At 43.0% G+C, this 15,317-nt stretch overlaps 1 protein-coding gene across 3 annotated transcripts in view; it reads right to left on the minus strand.

Moving 5' to 3' along the window:
- Nucleotides 1-3,237: 3,237 nt before the first annotated feature.
- TACC1 (transforming acidic coiled-coil containing protein 1) overlaps nt 3,238-15,317 on the minus strand; it is a 41,378-nt gene continuing 29,298 nt past the window's right edge. For 2 of the 3 annotated variants that reach the window (XM_075272847.1, XM_075272845.1), the window contains 7 exons: nt 11,294-11,386; nt 10,335-10,411; nt 10,214-10,257; nt 8,561-8,721; nt 8,365-8,471; nt 7,323-7,443; nt 3,238-6,092 (listed from right to left, as the gene is read on the minus strand). In XM_075272847.1, coding sequence (XP_075128948.1) covers nt 6,024-6,092; nt 7,323-7,443; nt 8,365-8,471; nt 8,561-8,721; nt 10,214-10,257; nt 10,335-10,411; nt 11,294-11,386 — 672 coding nt within the window. In that variant the 3' untranslated portion in view covers nt 3,238-6,023. The remainder of the gene's footprint in view (nt 6,093-7,322; nt 7,444-8,364; nt 8,472-8,560; nt 8,722-10,213; nt 10,258-10,334; nt 10,412-11,293; nt 11,387-15,317) is intronic. The other variant, XM_075272848.1, reaches the window with a different exon arrangement.

Here is a 15,317-nt window from a genome sequence, read left to right on the forward strand (position 1 = left end):
CTTTGGTCGTGCAACAGCAGTCGCCATGTAGTCCTAAGAGGTGATGAGTGGTGTGTAGGTGGAGGGCATGTTAAAAAAAATAGCATTACCAGGGGAAATATCAATGTGTGTAAAATGTTCCCACTTTTTTTCTATATAATATTTAATTTGGAATTCCTTTGGATGGAGACGACAGCTCAGTAGGTGTGCGTAATACACAGCTCAGTAGGTGTAATTCCCCCTTCAGCCCACAATGATGCCACCATATGGTTTCCAATGCACAATATTGTCCCAGAAATAGCCATACACAGTATTGTCCAGGATCCAGATTACAACATTGTAACATCATATCATCCTACATTAGATTTTTAATTTATTTAATTTTTTTTAGTAGTCAGATTGACCCTAGTTTTTCAGCAAACAGTGTCGGTGCATGCTAGGAGCTGTAGTTTCACAACAACTATTTGCAGACCACTAACCTAAACATTAAAACCACCTGCTTAATATTGTGGAGATCCACATTGTGCCACCAAACCACTCCTGAACCGTCATGACATGCACTCCATAAGAGCTCTGAAGCTCTATTGTGGTATCTAGCACCAAAACTTTATTAGTAGGCTTGACCATGAATACAACATACTCTAATCCACAGCCCTCTCCCTTTTAAGAGGACCTGTCACCAGGTAAAACAAGCTTAATAACATATAACATTTGATTCTTGCCGATCTCCTGATCAATTTGGTGTTTTTCTTTTTAAAATCCATCCACCTGTTCAAAAGATACGGCCCCTGGAAGATTAGCTGTAAAGAAGCTCTGATTCTCTAGTTGGGCGGGAACCTTTTATTTTCATAAGGTTCCCGCCCCCATGGTGATTCAGAGCTTTTTTATAGCTAATCTTCCAGGGATCATATCTTTTGAACGGGTGGACGGATTTTAAAAAGAAAAACTGTGAATTGATCAGGAGATCCGCAAGAATCAAATGATATCTTTAATTAGGCATGTCCTAATTGGTGACACGTCCTCTTTAAGTCCTGTAAATTGTGAGGTATGACTTCCATTGATCAGAAAAACTCCCAGAAGTTAAAAACACTTTCTCAACCATTACTTTTTGGGGTTTTTTCAGTGTGGAAGGAGCATTATCCTACTGAACGAAGCCACTACCAACAGAGGCCAACACTTCCCAGCAGAACACAGACCAGAACATCACATTGCCTCCACCAGCTTGTCTTCTCCAGGTAAGCGATGCACACGTAGCAGGCCATCCATATACAATAAAATGTTATCTGTCATATCAGGCCGCCTTCGTCCATTGCTCCGTGGTCCATTTCTGATGCTTATATGCCCACAGGTACTCTGGTCTCAGGCTACGCAGCCCCATATCCAGGAAACTGTGATGTCCTGTGTGTACGGACACTTTTCTATCATCGCCAGTAGGAACATTCTCAGGATTTTTGTCCTTTAGTAACTGTTCTGTAGGATCTGACCACATAGGTAAGCCGCTCCACATCAGGGGTTGACCTTGTTGCTGGTTCACTGGTTGCCCTTCCTTGATCCTCTGTTAGTGTCCCGCTACATATCAGGGACACCTAACAAGACCTGCTATTTGGAGATGCTCTGACCCAGTTATGAAGCCGTGACAATTTGGTTCTTATCTTTACATTTTCCCCTTTTTCCTTCTTCCAACACATCAACTTCAAGAACTGACTGTTCACTTTCTTCTGATATCCCACCCCTTGACAGAAGCCATTGTCACCAGCTATTCTATATTATCTCACCTGTCAGTGGTTTTAATGTTATGGCTAATTGATGTACATAAATGCTCCGTCTATGGCCACCTTTCCAATGTAGCAGTATCGAGTTTGTCACTTTGTGCAGCGTGATGCCGCATCATGTGATTTCCTATAGGACTATAGATAAACGTACTACATTATTACTGTTAGATCCTCCCATCCCTTTATAGTCAGTGACAGCAATATTTCCAATCTCTGTTGAAGCCGCTTTTAGGGTGAGGCCCCAGGTATCGCCGAGGGGTAAACATTTGCTGCTTACAGTACCTACAAGGTGTTTTCGCCCACCGTTATGTGAATGTAGGCTACAGGTTTCCATAGGAAGTCATAGAATCCTTGTAGAAGGGTAGTCCTACATGAAGTCAGTTCCTTGGTGACCGCAGACATTACAGCTCCACTACTAGGACTATCCCCCCACCAAATAAAACAATATAAAGACTGCACTTACTGCCCAGAGGTAGCGAGAGGACCAGGGTGAAGAGGAGTAGGGCCTTCATGGTGTCCGCTGGCTGCTGCAGGACGTTCTAGGAGAGGAGCTGGAAGCCGGAGTCCTGGTGTTAATGTCTTGTTATAGGATTAGACATCTGACCATGACACGATTACACGATTAATACCCGCAGTAAGAGAAGGCTGGAGCTGCCGCCATCTGTGAGATAAGAGGGGCAGAGTCTTCGCCAGAGGTCCCAAGGTCTCCAGATATAATGCAGAGGGATCTCCATGATTTAGTATTTTGTGATTCACATACTTTCAGATATGGACCCTATATACCATATATACTCGAGTATAAGCTGACCCGAATATAAGCCGAGGCCCTAATTTTACCACAAAAAACTGGGAAAACTTATTGACTCGAGTATAAGCCGAGGGGGGGAAATGCAGCAGCTACTGGAAAATTTCAAAAATTAAAATGGTGGGAGTTTTTGGGTGCAGTAGTTGCTGGGGAAGGGGAGGGGGTGTTTTGGTTGTCTGTCTGCCCCTTCCCTGCCCTGAGCTTGAGGACTGGGTTCCCCCCCCCTCCCCCACTTGGAATTCAGCCTGGATGACTATAGGGTATCTGCAGTGCTCCTATTAACCCCTTCCTGATGGAACAGGAGCACTGCAGATCCCCTATACTCAGTAGACCGGGCACTGTCAGACACAGGGATACCTAATGTGTTTGTGTTTCACAGTCATTTTCTACTTTTGTACGTATTCTAGGGAAAGGAGGGATTTACAACTTTTATTTTTTTTCTCAAGCTTCTTTTTTTTCCCCCCCTCTATTTTATTTATTTTTTTGCCAACTCGAGTATAAGCCAAGGGGGGCTTTGTCAGCACAAAAACTGGGCTGAAAAATTCGGCTTATACTCAAGTATATACGGTAAGTCTATATGGCAGCTAGCACACGTGTACTACATGTGCAAGGATCCTTAGGGACATTTTACTTACTAAATCCAAAAATCTACCCCCAGAAGACAAAAATAAAGACCCAGAGTCAGATCGGAAACACCATTTATACATACACAACAAACAAGGAAAAATATATATATGTCTTCATATATTAGTCAATGCTTCTTGTCTGTGTGAGAATAGTCAATTATCTGCACATATAAAAAAGATTTGCTGTATATAAAATATACTGCGGTTAAATATATACGTATATGAAGCCAGGATGAGTTATCTCAGTACAGGCCGGACCTTGCAAAAACAGAATGCTTATTTGGCTTCCACATCTGGAAAAATATATCCTTTAATATATATTCATTTCTGCAAACAAGGCTAGCAGCAAAAAGTTCCTGACCCTTAAAGGTCACCGTCATTCTTGAAGTAAGGCCAGTAGGAGGGAGGGGCTTAAAGGAGATGTCCAGAAAAAAGGATCTAATTTTAGTTTTCCTAGAAATAGCACCACTTTTGTGCATAGGACGCGTCTGGTATTGCAGTTCGTCCTCAATTACTTAAAAAAGGATTGAGCTGCAATACCGGGCATTACCTGTGCACGAGTGGCGCTGTTTCTGGGGAAATAATTAGATGCTTCTGCCTTTCTAATTCTAGACAACCTCTTTAATATGCTGTAATGAAAAGTTTAAAAAAAACACATGCTATTGGCTAAGCTACAAAGGCAAAGTTGAGATGGAAGATTGAAATATTAAGAAAAGTCATTAAAACGTGGGGTCTATTCACACTGTGTCTGGAGTGTACATCAAGGCTATACATCTCCATAGACTTCAATGTTAAAAGAAACATACACCACTATAGAGCAGACTACACTATACCATACAACTAAATCAGTCCAACGGAGATCATAAGGACAATCTTTTGGCACAGGTACAATCCAAACCAAACGTACACTACAAATGCAGTGTGAATAGACCCTTAGTAACTTCGGAGAAATGGGAAATGAAAGAGGAACATTGGGCAAAAGAAATGTAAATTCCCAATATTCAATCCCCAAATCTCACTTAAAGGGAATGTCTCATCTCGACAACCCCTTTACTTTGTCACATGGACATCATGATGGGGATCCACCACTCAGGACCCCCTCTACTACTCACTGTGCAGAGCCCTCAAATGGAGCCTCTATCCCCCTGGTGGAACCGGCCTGTCCATGTATTAGATTGTTGGCCATTCATTTGGCTGTGTACATTTCCCCGACAGTGGCAGTTGTCGGAGTAATATAAGTACAACCATAGCTTCCCCCCTATAACAGATAATCACTGGGGGCTTCTGATGCTGGACCTGCAGCCATCAGCGGATTGATCTAAAAAGTGGTTCATCTTCACGAGACAACCCATACAGCCCCATGAGTCAGACATTTTTGGAGGTTCCTCTGGCCTACTTCCACTAATTCAAGACAACCTATGACTGGTGTCCTGATCTCAATCCACCCTATGTAAGAGAAGGAATTTTCTCATAGAGGTCAGTATCAACACTCCATGGCGGGCCCTCTGATGTTGTGATTGAGAGAAAGCTAGTTAAGAAATCCCAAAAATTGGAGGAGGGGAAAAAATAAAAAAAATCAAGCCCAACGATAGAGAAAAAATAAATTGTAAGACTCATGGAGACCATGTGACGTTTGGCTTCATTCTGTGCAAAAAGGCCTCTTACACTACAACTGCGTAGTTGTCTCTTCATTGTCCATACCATTCAACAAAGCGGAGGTACAATTGGATCCCCTCAGTATGGGCCAACGAAATTGGCCACCACTTGCCTTCACTAGTACAGAGAGTACAGCCAATGCATTTCGGAAGTTCAGATGCTTGGCTATGTAGGTATCCACTCAATGGAACCAGTAACTAGATGAAAACTCTCACCAATCCAAGTAGCTACACGTGACGTCCATTCTGGTCCTACTAATCTAAAAGTCACCCCTTCTCCCTTTGGTGTTGGACTGACAACCCACTACTAGACTCAGCACCTCCTTAGCAGTAGGTGGTGTAATGGTAAGAAGGACCTTCGGTAGGTCCTCAAGGTGCCCCAACCACACTGCTCCATCATTCTAAATCTACAGGTCTTGGGTCCCTTTCAATAAAGATTATATAGTTTGTCTTCAAGTTCAAAGACTGTACTTTCTATGGTCTTCAATGAACCCTCAACAGCACTTCAAGACTATTCTTCAAGTCGTCTATTGGACCAGCCAATATTGTATGATTATCACCGTCAGCACAGCTAAACCCTGCCTGATCCTCTTAGGAGACGTTCAGATGATGCGGGGTGAAAAGTGTACCGAGATGGTCAAATTTACATTAACCCCTTGATGATTCATGGACCCAAAAAATTAAAAAAGATTCCTGTACATGGACTCCTGTAAATGTATAAGATCGGGTCCCCGGTAACATTGCAGATATCATGTACTGCATAGTAAGAGCCTTGTTAACACTGCTGCTTAAGAGGCTTATAAAATCTTACGTCTCCATCAGCTGGACACCAGTACGTCTCAGAAGAGGGGCATCTATTGGGCTCCATGCTAGGGCCACACAGCAATTGTACCTTGGTTATTGACAAGCACGGTTCCAGCAGCACCTATCATATGACAATAGTGGTAAAGCCTGGTACATAGGCAACACATGTTCAGCACCGAAACAAGAAGGGTCCATTAGTTATTAAAGAAATATACATCAAGTGTGCTCTTCCATCTGGTATCGGGAGCCAGGGGTATTCAGTACATGTCTTGTAGCTAGAAAGAGAGTGCACAGTCTCTTAAAGGTACAGGGCTCATGCAGTTTTGGAGCCAGGTGACAAGTAGTGGGAGAGGAGGGTCATCATGAGAAGGGGAGAGGGTCATCAGTCACTCTTTCCCATCTTGGCGATTAGCTCGTCACAGATCTTCGTCAGCTCTTCGATTTCTTGGTTCTGAAAAATGGATAAAAAAAAAAAGTTCAGTCCAGGTTTCCATTTTACCATGTACAAAATTCACATGGTCTGAGCAGCAAGGATGGAAAAGCGGCAAAATTTAATGGGGAGAGAGCGGTATTTCCCTTCTTTTAAACAATAGTGAGATCTACAAACACTATGAAACTTTACAAAATGTTTCATAATGGAGTTACGAGGGTCAGTAACATATATGGGCCACTGATTCTTCCAGTCTGGTCCCTGAAATGCAAGTTTCTATACAGGTCAGTACAGTACAGGTCCTCTACAGCAAAGGACAACTTCTGCAGTTACATTGAGCAGTGGTTCAGAACGCTCATCCTTCCTGACATCACTTCCTGCTCTGCAGCTATTGGCTGAAGCTGCACCTCAGAGACTTCCTGTTCTATCCGCCCCCTGCATGTTGTCTATCTCTACCTGCTTTCTGATATAAATGCAAGAGGAAGCGGCTACAATGGGGCAGCGATTTCTCAATATCGCCTACAGTAAGTGATGTCAGATGAGGGGGCTCATTTTATCTACTGTGCAGTGCAGTAACATGCAGCCATATTATTCTGTTTTATGAGGGACCAGTGTGACTACAGTGTTAAATATTTAAAGGAATTGAACTCGTGTTTGATAAATAGGCCGGAGAAGGTAAATACAAAAAAAAAAAGAAGAAAGAAATAGCTGAGGGATGGCTATGGGGGATAATACTGTGTGCAGGGGCCACTATGGGGCATAATACTGTGTGCAGGGACCACTAATGGACATAATATTGTGTGCAGGGGCCACTATGGGGATAATACTGTGTGCAGGTACCACTATGGACTATAATACTGTGTGCAGGGGCCACTATGGGGCAGAATACTGTGTGCAGGGGCCACTAAGGGGCATAATACTGTGTGCAGGGCTTACTAAGGGACATAATACAGTGCGGAGGAGGGGGTCGGTCGATGTCTTCAGCGTCGGTGTCGGTTGAGGGGGGGCCCCATGTCAAAAGTTTGCCACGGGGCCCCGCCATTCCTAGTTACGCCACTGGAACCGGGATATCAAATTCACTTCGGCCAATACAAGATCCCAATAGTAGAGGGCCGGAGGTACTGGAGCACATGGGCCAGGTGAGTAAGGGTTCTGGTGGGGGGGGATTTTATACCTTCCCTGGCCTTCTTACTAAAAACAGGTTATACTAGACATTCCCTTTAAAGTATACATTGGACATAAACTCAGCACCTTCTGTTGCAGCGCTCTCTCCAATGACTCCACTTTCATCTGCTCTTTCCTTAGTCCTGCCGTCAACGCTGCGCTCTCTGCTTTGGCCTTGGTGCGAACCTGTGCGATCTCCTCATTGGCTCTGAAAGAACAAACATCATCCAAATTAGTTCTGGGTAAAGATATCAGAACAAAATCATTCACCAGGATCTTACAAATCACAATACTAAACCATAAAAAACGTATCATCTGGTGGGAGTCATCTCCAGTCCCCCATACCTTTACTGTGGTGGTGGTCAGGGGGATGTTTAGGTTATAGAGAGTCATCATTCATTCAGCTACTACTACCACCATGAAGAAGGCTGGGGTTCACGCAATCCCACCAAAGTATGGTTCTCCAGTCATACAAGCGACAACCTCAAAGTCTTCTAATAGGGGAATCCGGACTATATAGAATATGGGGACTAATTTGTCACCAGGATAATGCCATGAAAGCTGGGCAAATATGGTCCAATTTTATTTCCTAAATCATCTCACTAAAAACAGGGTCTCTGATGACAAAAATGCATAAAGATTCCGATATTTCAGAGGAGAATCTATAAAGGAGAAGAAACGAGATTGGCCATAAGACCCATCACTCCATTCAGATGGGAAAAACAAGACCCATGCTCTCATGATCGATGGAGTTCCCAGCAGTCAGGTCCCCACTATTTGGAAGTCATCACCTATCCTCGGGGAAGGTCGGATATTCATGTAGAAGATCACCTGAGAAGAAGCTACTATTCCTGGCTCATAGAAGGAGACAACATTCTAAGACATTCATTTGCCGTAATGGTGCATATGGTTCCTTCTTCAGGTGACTTAGAAACACACAAGTTTGTGAGAAAGAGGGGGACTTGTGGACCTGATTATACTTAAGAGAAGGGTCAGGGACTGTAAAACTGACATCTTGGACCATTGGAGGATATTTGAGAAGTAGGTTCCTTGACTGGTACAGTCTTCAGTTTCCCAGCATTTTGGCATTTAGTTGTTAAACCCCATAGAGGGTTGTGTGATCACTCACTTGTTCAGTTTCTCCTCTGCGTGGACTTTCAGGGCCTGGTACCTCTGCTCCTCTTGCTTCACTCTTGCTAAGTAATCTTGTGCACATTTCTTCAGAGCTTCTTCATTCTGGAGCAATAAAATGAAACGATGCTTGTTATCAACTAAAGTCTAGTGATATATCAAAACTAAATATGATGTAAGTCAAGCCAGGTCACCTTCTTGAAGCCTTCTAGGACACCTTTGAGGTTCTCGTATCTCCTGAAGAGGTCAGATAGGGATCGTTCTACAGAGTTGAGGTCTGCGAGGGCTTGTTCCTTCTCTAGGGTGACCTGCTGTAGACTCTTCTGGGAGGTCATCTTACTCTTCTGCTCATCCTCTACAGACAAGATTTTTACAAAAGCAAACATTACAGAAAGTATATGGCAGAGGCATTTATACTAGAACATAACAGGTCAACCCTAAGGGTATCAAAATACAGGTTGCAGATCCAGAGTCTAGGAGGGACTGAGAGCTGTGTTAGACAACCACATCATATATTTGGTGGCATTCTTCTCATGGTGTTCCACAGCCTGACCCCAAGGACCATTAAAACCATGGCGGAGACATTGTCACTGCAGTTTTTAGGTATTTGGCTCCACATTTATCCAAAAATGTTTGCGTTTGTGGTGACAACTTAGGCACTAAAGTAGTATCTTATCGTCACCATGGGTTTTAGGTCCAGTCTTTATGGTTGTATGGTAATCCTTCCCCAACCACCTAAAAATGGTGTTCTAAAGAACCAGTTATAAACGTTATGGGCACCATTCAACATTTCGAGTCACGTCTAGGTGCTGGATAGAGATGACCACCATAAACCTTCACGTCACCATGATATTGGTAAGATAAAGTACACTATGTGATCAAAAGTATCCAGACACCCCCAAAAACATACGTTTTTCATATTAGGTGCATTGTGCTGCCCCCTACTGCCAGGTACTCCATATCAGCGACCTCAGTAGACATTAGACATCGTGAGAGAGCAGAATGGGGCGCTCCGCAGAACTCACGGACTTCGAACGTGGTCAGGTGATTGGGTGCCACACATCACGCAGGTCAATGCCAAACAACGCCTTGCTTGGTGTAAGGAGCGTAAACATTGGACGATTGAACAGTGGAAAAACGTTGTGCGGACTGATGAATCACGGTACACAATGTGGCGATCTGATGGCAGGGTGTGGGTATGGCGAATGCCTGGTGAATGTCATCTGCCAGCGTATGTAGTGCCAACAGTAAAATTCGGAGGCGGTGGTGTTATGGTGTGGTGGTGTTTTTCATGGAGGGGGCTTGCACCCCTTGTTGTTTTGCGTGGCACTATCACAGCACAGGCCTACATTGATGTATTAAACACCTTCTTACTTCCCACTGTTGAAGAGCAATTCGGGGATGGCGATTGCATCTTTCAACACGATGGAGCACCTGTTCATACTGCACGGCCTGTGGCGGAGTGGTGACACGACAATAACATCTCTGTAATGGACTGGCCTGCACAGAGTCCTGACGTGAATCCTATAGAACACCTTTGGGATGTTTTGGAACGCCGACTTGGTGCCAGGCCTCACCGACCTACAATCGATACCTCTCCTCAGTGCAGCACTCCGTGAAGAATGGGCTGCCATTCCCCAAGAAACCTTCCAGCACCTGATTGAACGTATGCCTGCCAGAGTGGAAGCTGTCATCAAGGCTAAGGGTGGGCCAACACCATATTGTATCCAGTATTACCGATGGAGGGCGCCACCAACTTGTAAGTCATTCTCAGCCAGGATACTTTTGATCACATAGTGTAGGTCACACGGGCATCCTGTAGGCACAGATAATATTATATAACTCACCAATCATCTGGGCAATGGTTTTCTCATATTCAGAAACGATTTTCCTATAAGACACAAGGACACAAATAAACCCAACGATATAGATCACCGGTCACCATCATACACGTGGACAGGACATTACCTCATCTCCAGCACCTCAGCATGGCTCTGCTCATACTTCACCTGCCAGTCCTTGACTTCAATCTCTTTCATAATGATCTTTAGATAGAGAGATGGGAGAGTCATCACAGGTCACATATATACAAAAATATACACCTGGCGTGGAGTGAACTAAACAGCAATTCCACGTATCCGTGTCCTATACAGGATAAGCCTTGTTGTCGAAAATTGCCCCTCCAAAAGAAATAAAAAATAAAGTAACATGCCCACAATTTTTTTTTTCTGGTGTCTGTATTTGTGAGTTATCCATTCCCTACCAGTCCTCAGCCGGGTCATGTGACCAGCAATAAGGCTTTGGGGGTCTCTACCTGTTTTTCTGGTGGAATTGCTGTTTTGGGAACATCATCATGTAAGGGACATATAAACCTCTAGCATGGTAAGCACATGAGCACAGACACACGATACAGGAGATGATCAATGGCTGCAACTATCAATTGTTACGTGAATTTATTACGGAGCGTCACTCATTATCACCTATAGGGCAGGATAGGGGAAGCATATTTTGTTGTATGGAGGGCATATAGGAATATTGGCCCAATGGGTTTTTGGGCTCAGTGCACATTAGCAGAGATTTATCATGCCTTGTGCACCCATTTTCTGATGTACAAAAAAATTGCCTCAAACTGGGCTTTTGCATAAAAATGTGCAACTTTTTACAATATTGCGTTATCACTGCGACTTTCCTGGGACGTGCGGCGTTGCGGCACATGCTCACGTACAGCATAAATGATCCCTGGACAACAATGAAGCAAATCTAGCAGTGACCACATGACCATGACACGACTACGTCTCTACATCATAGCAGGATGGTACGCTGGTGATGAAGCAATAGTAACTACAGTAATGATAGGTCTATGGGGTGTAAAGATGGTCGTCGGGTGATGACAGAGATGGGTCCATGTAGACCTAGATGACCGTTACCTCCTCTCGGATGAGAGTAAGCACCGCAGCTCTGTCACTCAGGTAGAAAGCGTCCATGGGGTTTTGACTCCCTAAACTGAGCGAGCTGCTGCACTGCAGAGACAGAAGACCCCAGTTCACTCCCTCCTCTTATCAAGACTTTATGGGATTGTCTAGTTTCATGCACAATAGCTAAAACCTCATCAAACATTCTGCCATTTGCAATATCCGTTTTGCTGTAATGTTTTACCATCCCAGCACAGATCACTGTTTGCTGCCATGTGTCGGTGCGGATGTGCGAGCGCGGTATTGTAATCTCAGTATAACATCTGCACGGAAGCAGGGCTTGTAGGGAATGCTGGGACTTGTAGTTTTGTAACAGATAGAAAGACACGTTTTACAGACCACGGACCTGAGCTGGAAAGCTGTACACAAGTCATTAAAAGAAAAAAGTAGAAAAATAAAAATAAATTAAAAAAAATTACAGCAAAAAAATAGCAGCTTAGACAAGTGACTCAGATACAAAATATACTACATGACGGTGACACTCCGACAGCGGGATTATCTGCGGCTCCTTGTGACCTTGAAGGGATCATCCTGTTTAGATGTGTCCCTGACAATGCTGAGTCTTCTAATTTGTCCTAATCTGCAGCCCTAAGAAGCCTATAGTATATATAGGAGCGGTATACAGAAGAAGTCTCCTGATCCCATGGGTGTTGTAATGCTATCTGATGCTGAAGCTTACAGTGCGTGTGTCTATCTATCTATGAAATATCTATCTATCTATCACATATCTATCAATCTATCTATCACATATCTATCACATATCTATCTATCTATCCATCCATCCATGTCATATCTATCACATATCTATGTATCTGATAGATAGATATGTGATAGATAGATAGATGATAGATGATAGATAGATGATAGATAGATAGATATGTGATAGATAGATAGGAGATAGATGATAGATAGATAGATAGATAGATGATAGATAGATATGTGATAGATAGATAGATAGATAGATGATAGATAGATAGATAGATAGATAGATAGATAGATAGATAGATAGATAGATAGGTGATAGATAGATAGATATGTGATAGATAGATAGATAGATGATAGATAGATATGTGATAGATAGATAGATAGATAGATAGATAGGAGATAGATGATAGATAGATAGATAGATAGATAGATAGATAGATAGATAGATAGATAGATAGATAGATAGATAGATATGTGATAGATAGATAGATAGATAGATCTATCACATATCTATCTATCTATCACCTATCTATCTATCTATCTATCTATCTGTATATATATTTTACTCAATTCATGATCCACACTTGGTTTTGGCTGCAAAAACAGCATCTGAAAACCTGAACATGTGAACGCACCCTAAAGTAGCACACATTTCTCCTGCCGTGTCAATACAGTAGAAATGAGAGTGGCCAAACTTTTCCCCGGTAATAGTATCTGACCATAGGAGACACGAACTGAGCAGCTTCTTGTGTGACCCGTAAATAGACATTGCGTTGCCCAAAGTAGACAACCTATTACATGGTATGAAAGGCCTGGGCTTATCAATTGATGACCTATCCTTAGGATAGAACATCAATCAATATCTACAGCTGCACCCCCGGACAATCAGCATTTTGAAGGGACCACAGCATTCGGGTGAACTCTGTGACCTCTTCATGACTTACTGTGCACAGCGCCAAACATTGGTATAGTGGCTGTGCTTGGTATTGCAGCTCATTCCATTCTCTTGGTCTGTGAATCAGAAGCAGCGCTCAGAAAACTCATACAGCTTCAGACTGCTAATCCACACAAGTCCAAGATGTCAGACCCCCCTATTACACACATATGTCTTCAATTAATACGTCCCGGAACCCCCCCTTTAACATCATGTTTTAGACATATCCACACACTTATAAGGTGGGAATACCCCTATAATAAATGTTACATACATGTGGCTTATTCTAGTACCATAGACATAATGGTGGGTCCACAGATAATAGAACAGTTATCACTTTGCCCCCCCCCCCCCCCCATTATCTCTGTCCTTTGCATCTTTTTTACACTTGTCTCTCCCTGACCAAAAATCTGCATTACAATATAGTATAATATGTGGCGCTAGGTTCACACTAGCGTTGTACGCTCAGTCACTGGGTTCTGTCGGGGACCTGAACGACGCAGAGCTGGACTGCTGTTTCAGTGGTTACACATGGACACTGGTGGATCCAACTATAATGGAGCCTATAAGGGTAAAATCCACTGCAATACCAAGTGCACTAAGTGACTTCACTTAATAATACATGTAACTGCTGCCACCTACTGTTACATCACAGAATAACACTACAATATGGAAAACTAAACATTTTCCGGCAACCATAGCTCATGCTGTGGATAGAGAACAAGTATCTGACCGCTGGGACCCCCACTAATCACAAGAATGGGGGTCTCCAGTCACCTGTGTAAATGGATCGATGTACATGGCGGGGCTTCAATCTGAGCTTTTGCACTAGGGCCCATGAGTCTTTAGTTACACACCTGCCTGGATCCAGCACTGATCAGCTGTTCTAGCAGCCTCCAGGTGTGTCACCGTGGATGGGTCTGCAGTGTCGCTCCTATTACTTGTATGGAGGCGGTGTAGCACCCACTCCCTATCCATTAGAGGCTTCTAGCATCAGGAGGCTGCTGCAATAGCTGATCTGTGTGAGGTCCAGGTGCCGGACCCTTACAGATCACATACTGATGACTTATCCACAGGTTAAAGGTAAAATTCTTTTGTGGCCAGATATCCCCTTTAAACAAAACAAAGAAAAAAAAATCCCAGATACACAAAGCGCTGCAGAATGTGATGTCGCTATATTAATAAGCTTAATACATAAATAATACATAATATAACGTTATTAACAAGGTGAAGTAAATTGTTACATCCACTGCAACATGTCAGAAGAAGGACTAGTAAATAAAAAGAGCAAATGCAATACAAAGTTTCCACTAGGGGGCAGCGTTACACACATTTGACTCCCTAGTATTGTTTGGGGACAATCGTACACATTAGGGAGAGTGTTCGCCTACATAGGCAGTACGGAGACTTACAAGTCATTCCTGCTCCGCTAGGGATTCTGGGTAAAAAATATGCAAATCTATTCTCCAGGATGTAATTAGGAGAACAGTGCACTCTGTACGCCACCCTATAGAGGGCGGCATCCTTAACATCATGAACGACTCAGTTATAAAGTCTTTTTAATCATAAAGTGGATTTAATTGCCAAATCAGTATTTCTGGGAATCTGTTCCTTTTGGGACAGAAATACTGATTTGGCAATTAAATCCACATTATGATTAAAAAGACTTTATAACTGAGTCATGCATGATGTTAAGGGAGCTGCCCCTAGAGGGCAGCATACAGAGGCACTGTTCTCCTAATTACCTCCTGGAGAACAGATTTGCATATTTTTTTACCTAGTATTGTTTGGAAATATAAAAAAAAAACAAAAAAAAAAACACCTTGATAGTCTTCAGTAGTTGATACCATTTTAATGGCTAACTAATAATGATGACAGATTATAACATTTCGGAACTCTAGGCTCCTTTCTCAAGTAAATTGAAAAACCATTTAGCCAGGCTATCAGATATCATCGCATATGTTCAAACCCTGCGGATAGAGACGAACACCTTGGAGGCTTCAAAAACACATTCTTGAGGCAGGGTTACCATCCAAGAACAATTGATAACCAAATCACCAGGGCCACCAGAATACCAAGATCAGAGTTATTAAAATACAATACAAAACAGGAAAACAATCGGGTGCCCCTGGTCGTCACATATAACCCCCACCTGGAGACGCTGAGAGGAATCACACACAAACTACATCCACTACTGCAAAAAAGACAACCGTCTAACATCCATATTTCCAGACCCCCCTCTCCTGTGCGACAGACAGCCACCAAACCTCAGGAATATGGTGGTTAGAAGCTCACTGTCACCTCCAACTAACACAGGAACATTCCCATGTGGAAATAAGA

This window comes from Leptodactylus fuscus, chromosome 5 (assembly GCF_031893055.1).
Source record: "Leptodactylus fuscus isolate aLepFus1 chromosome 5, aLepFus1.hap2, whole genome shotgun sequence".
Lineage (NCBI taxonomy): Eukaryota > Metazoa > Chordata > Amphibia > Anura > Leptodactylidae > Leptodactylus > Leptodactylus fuscus.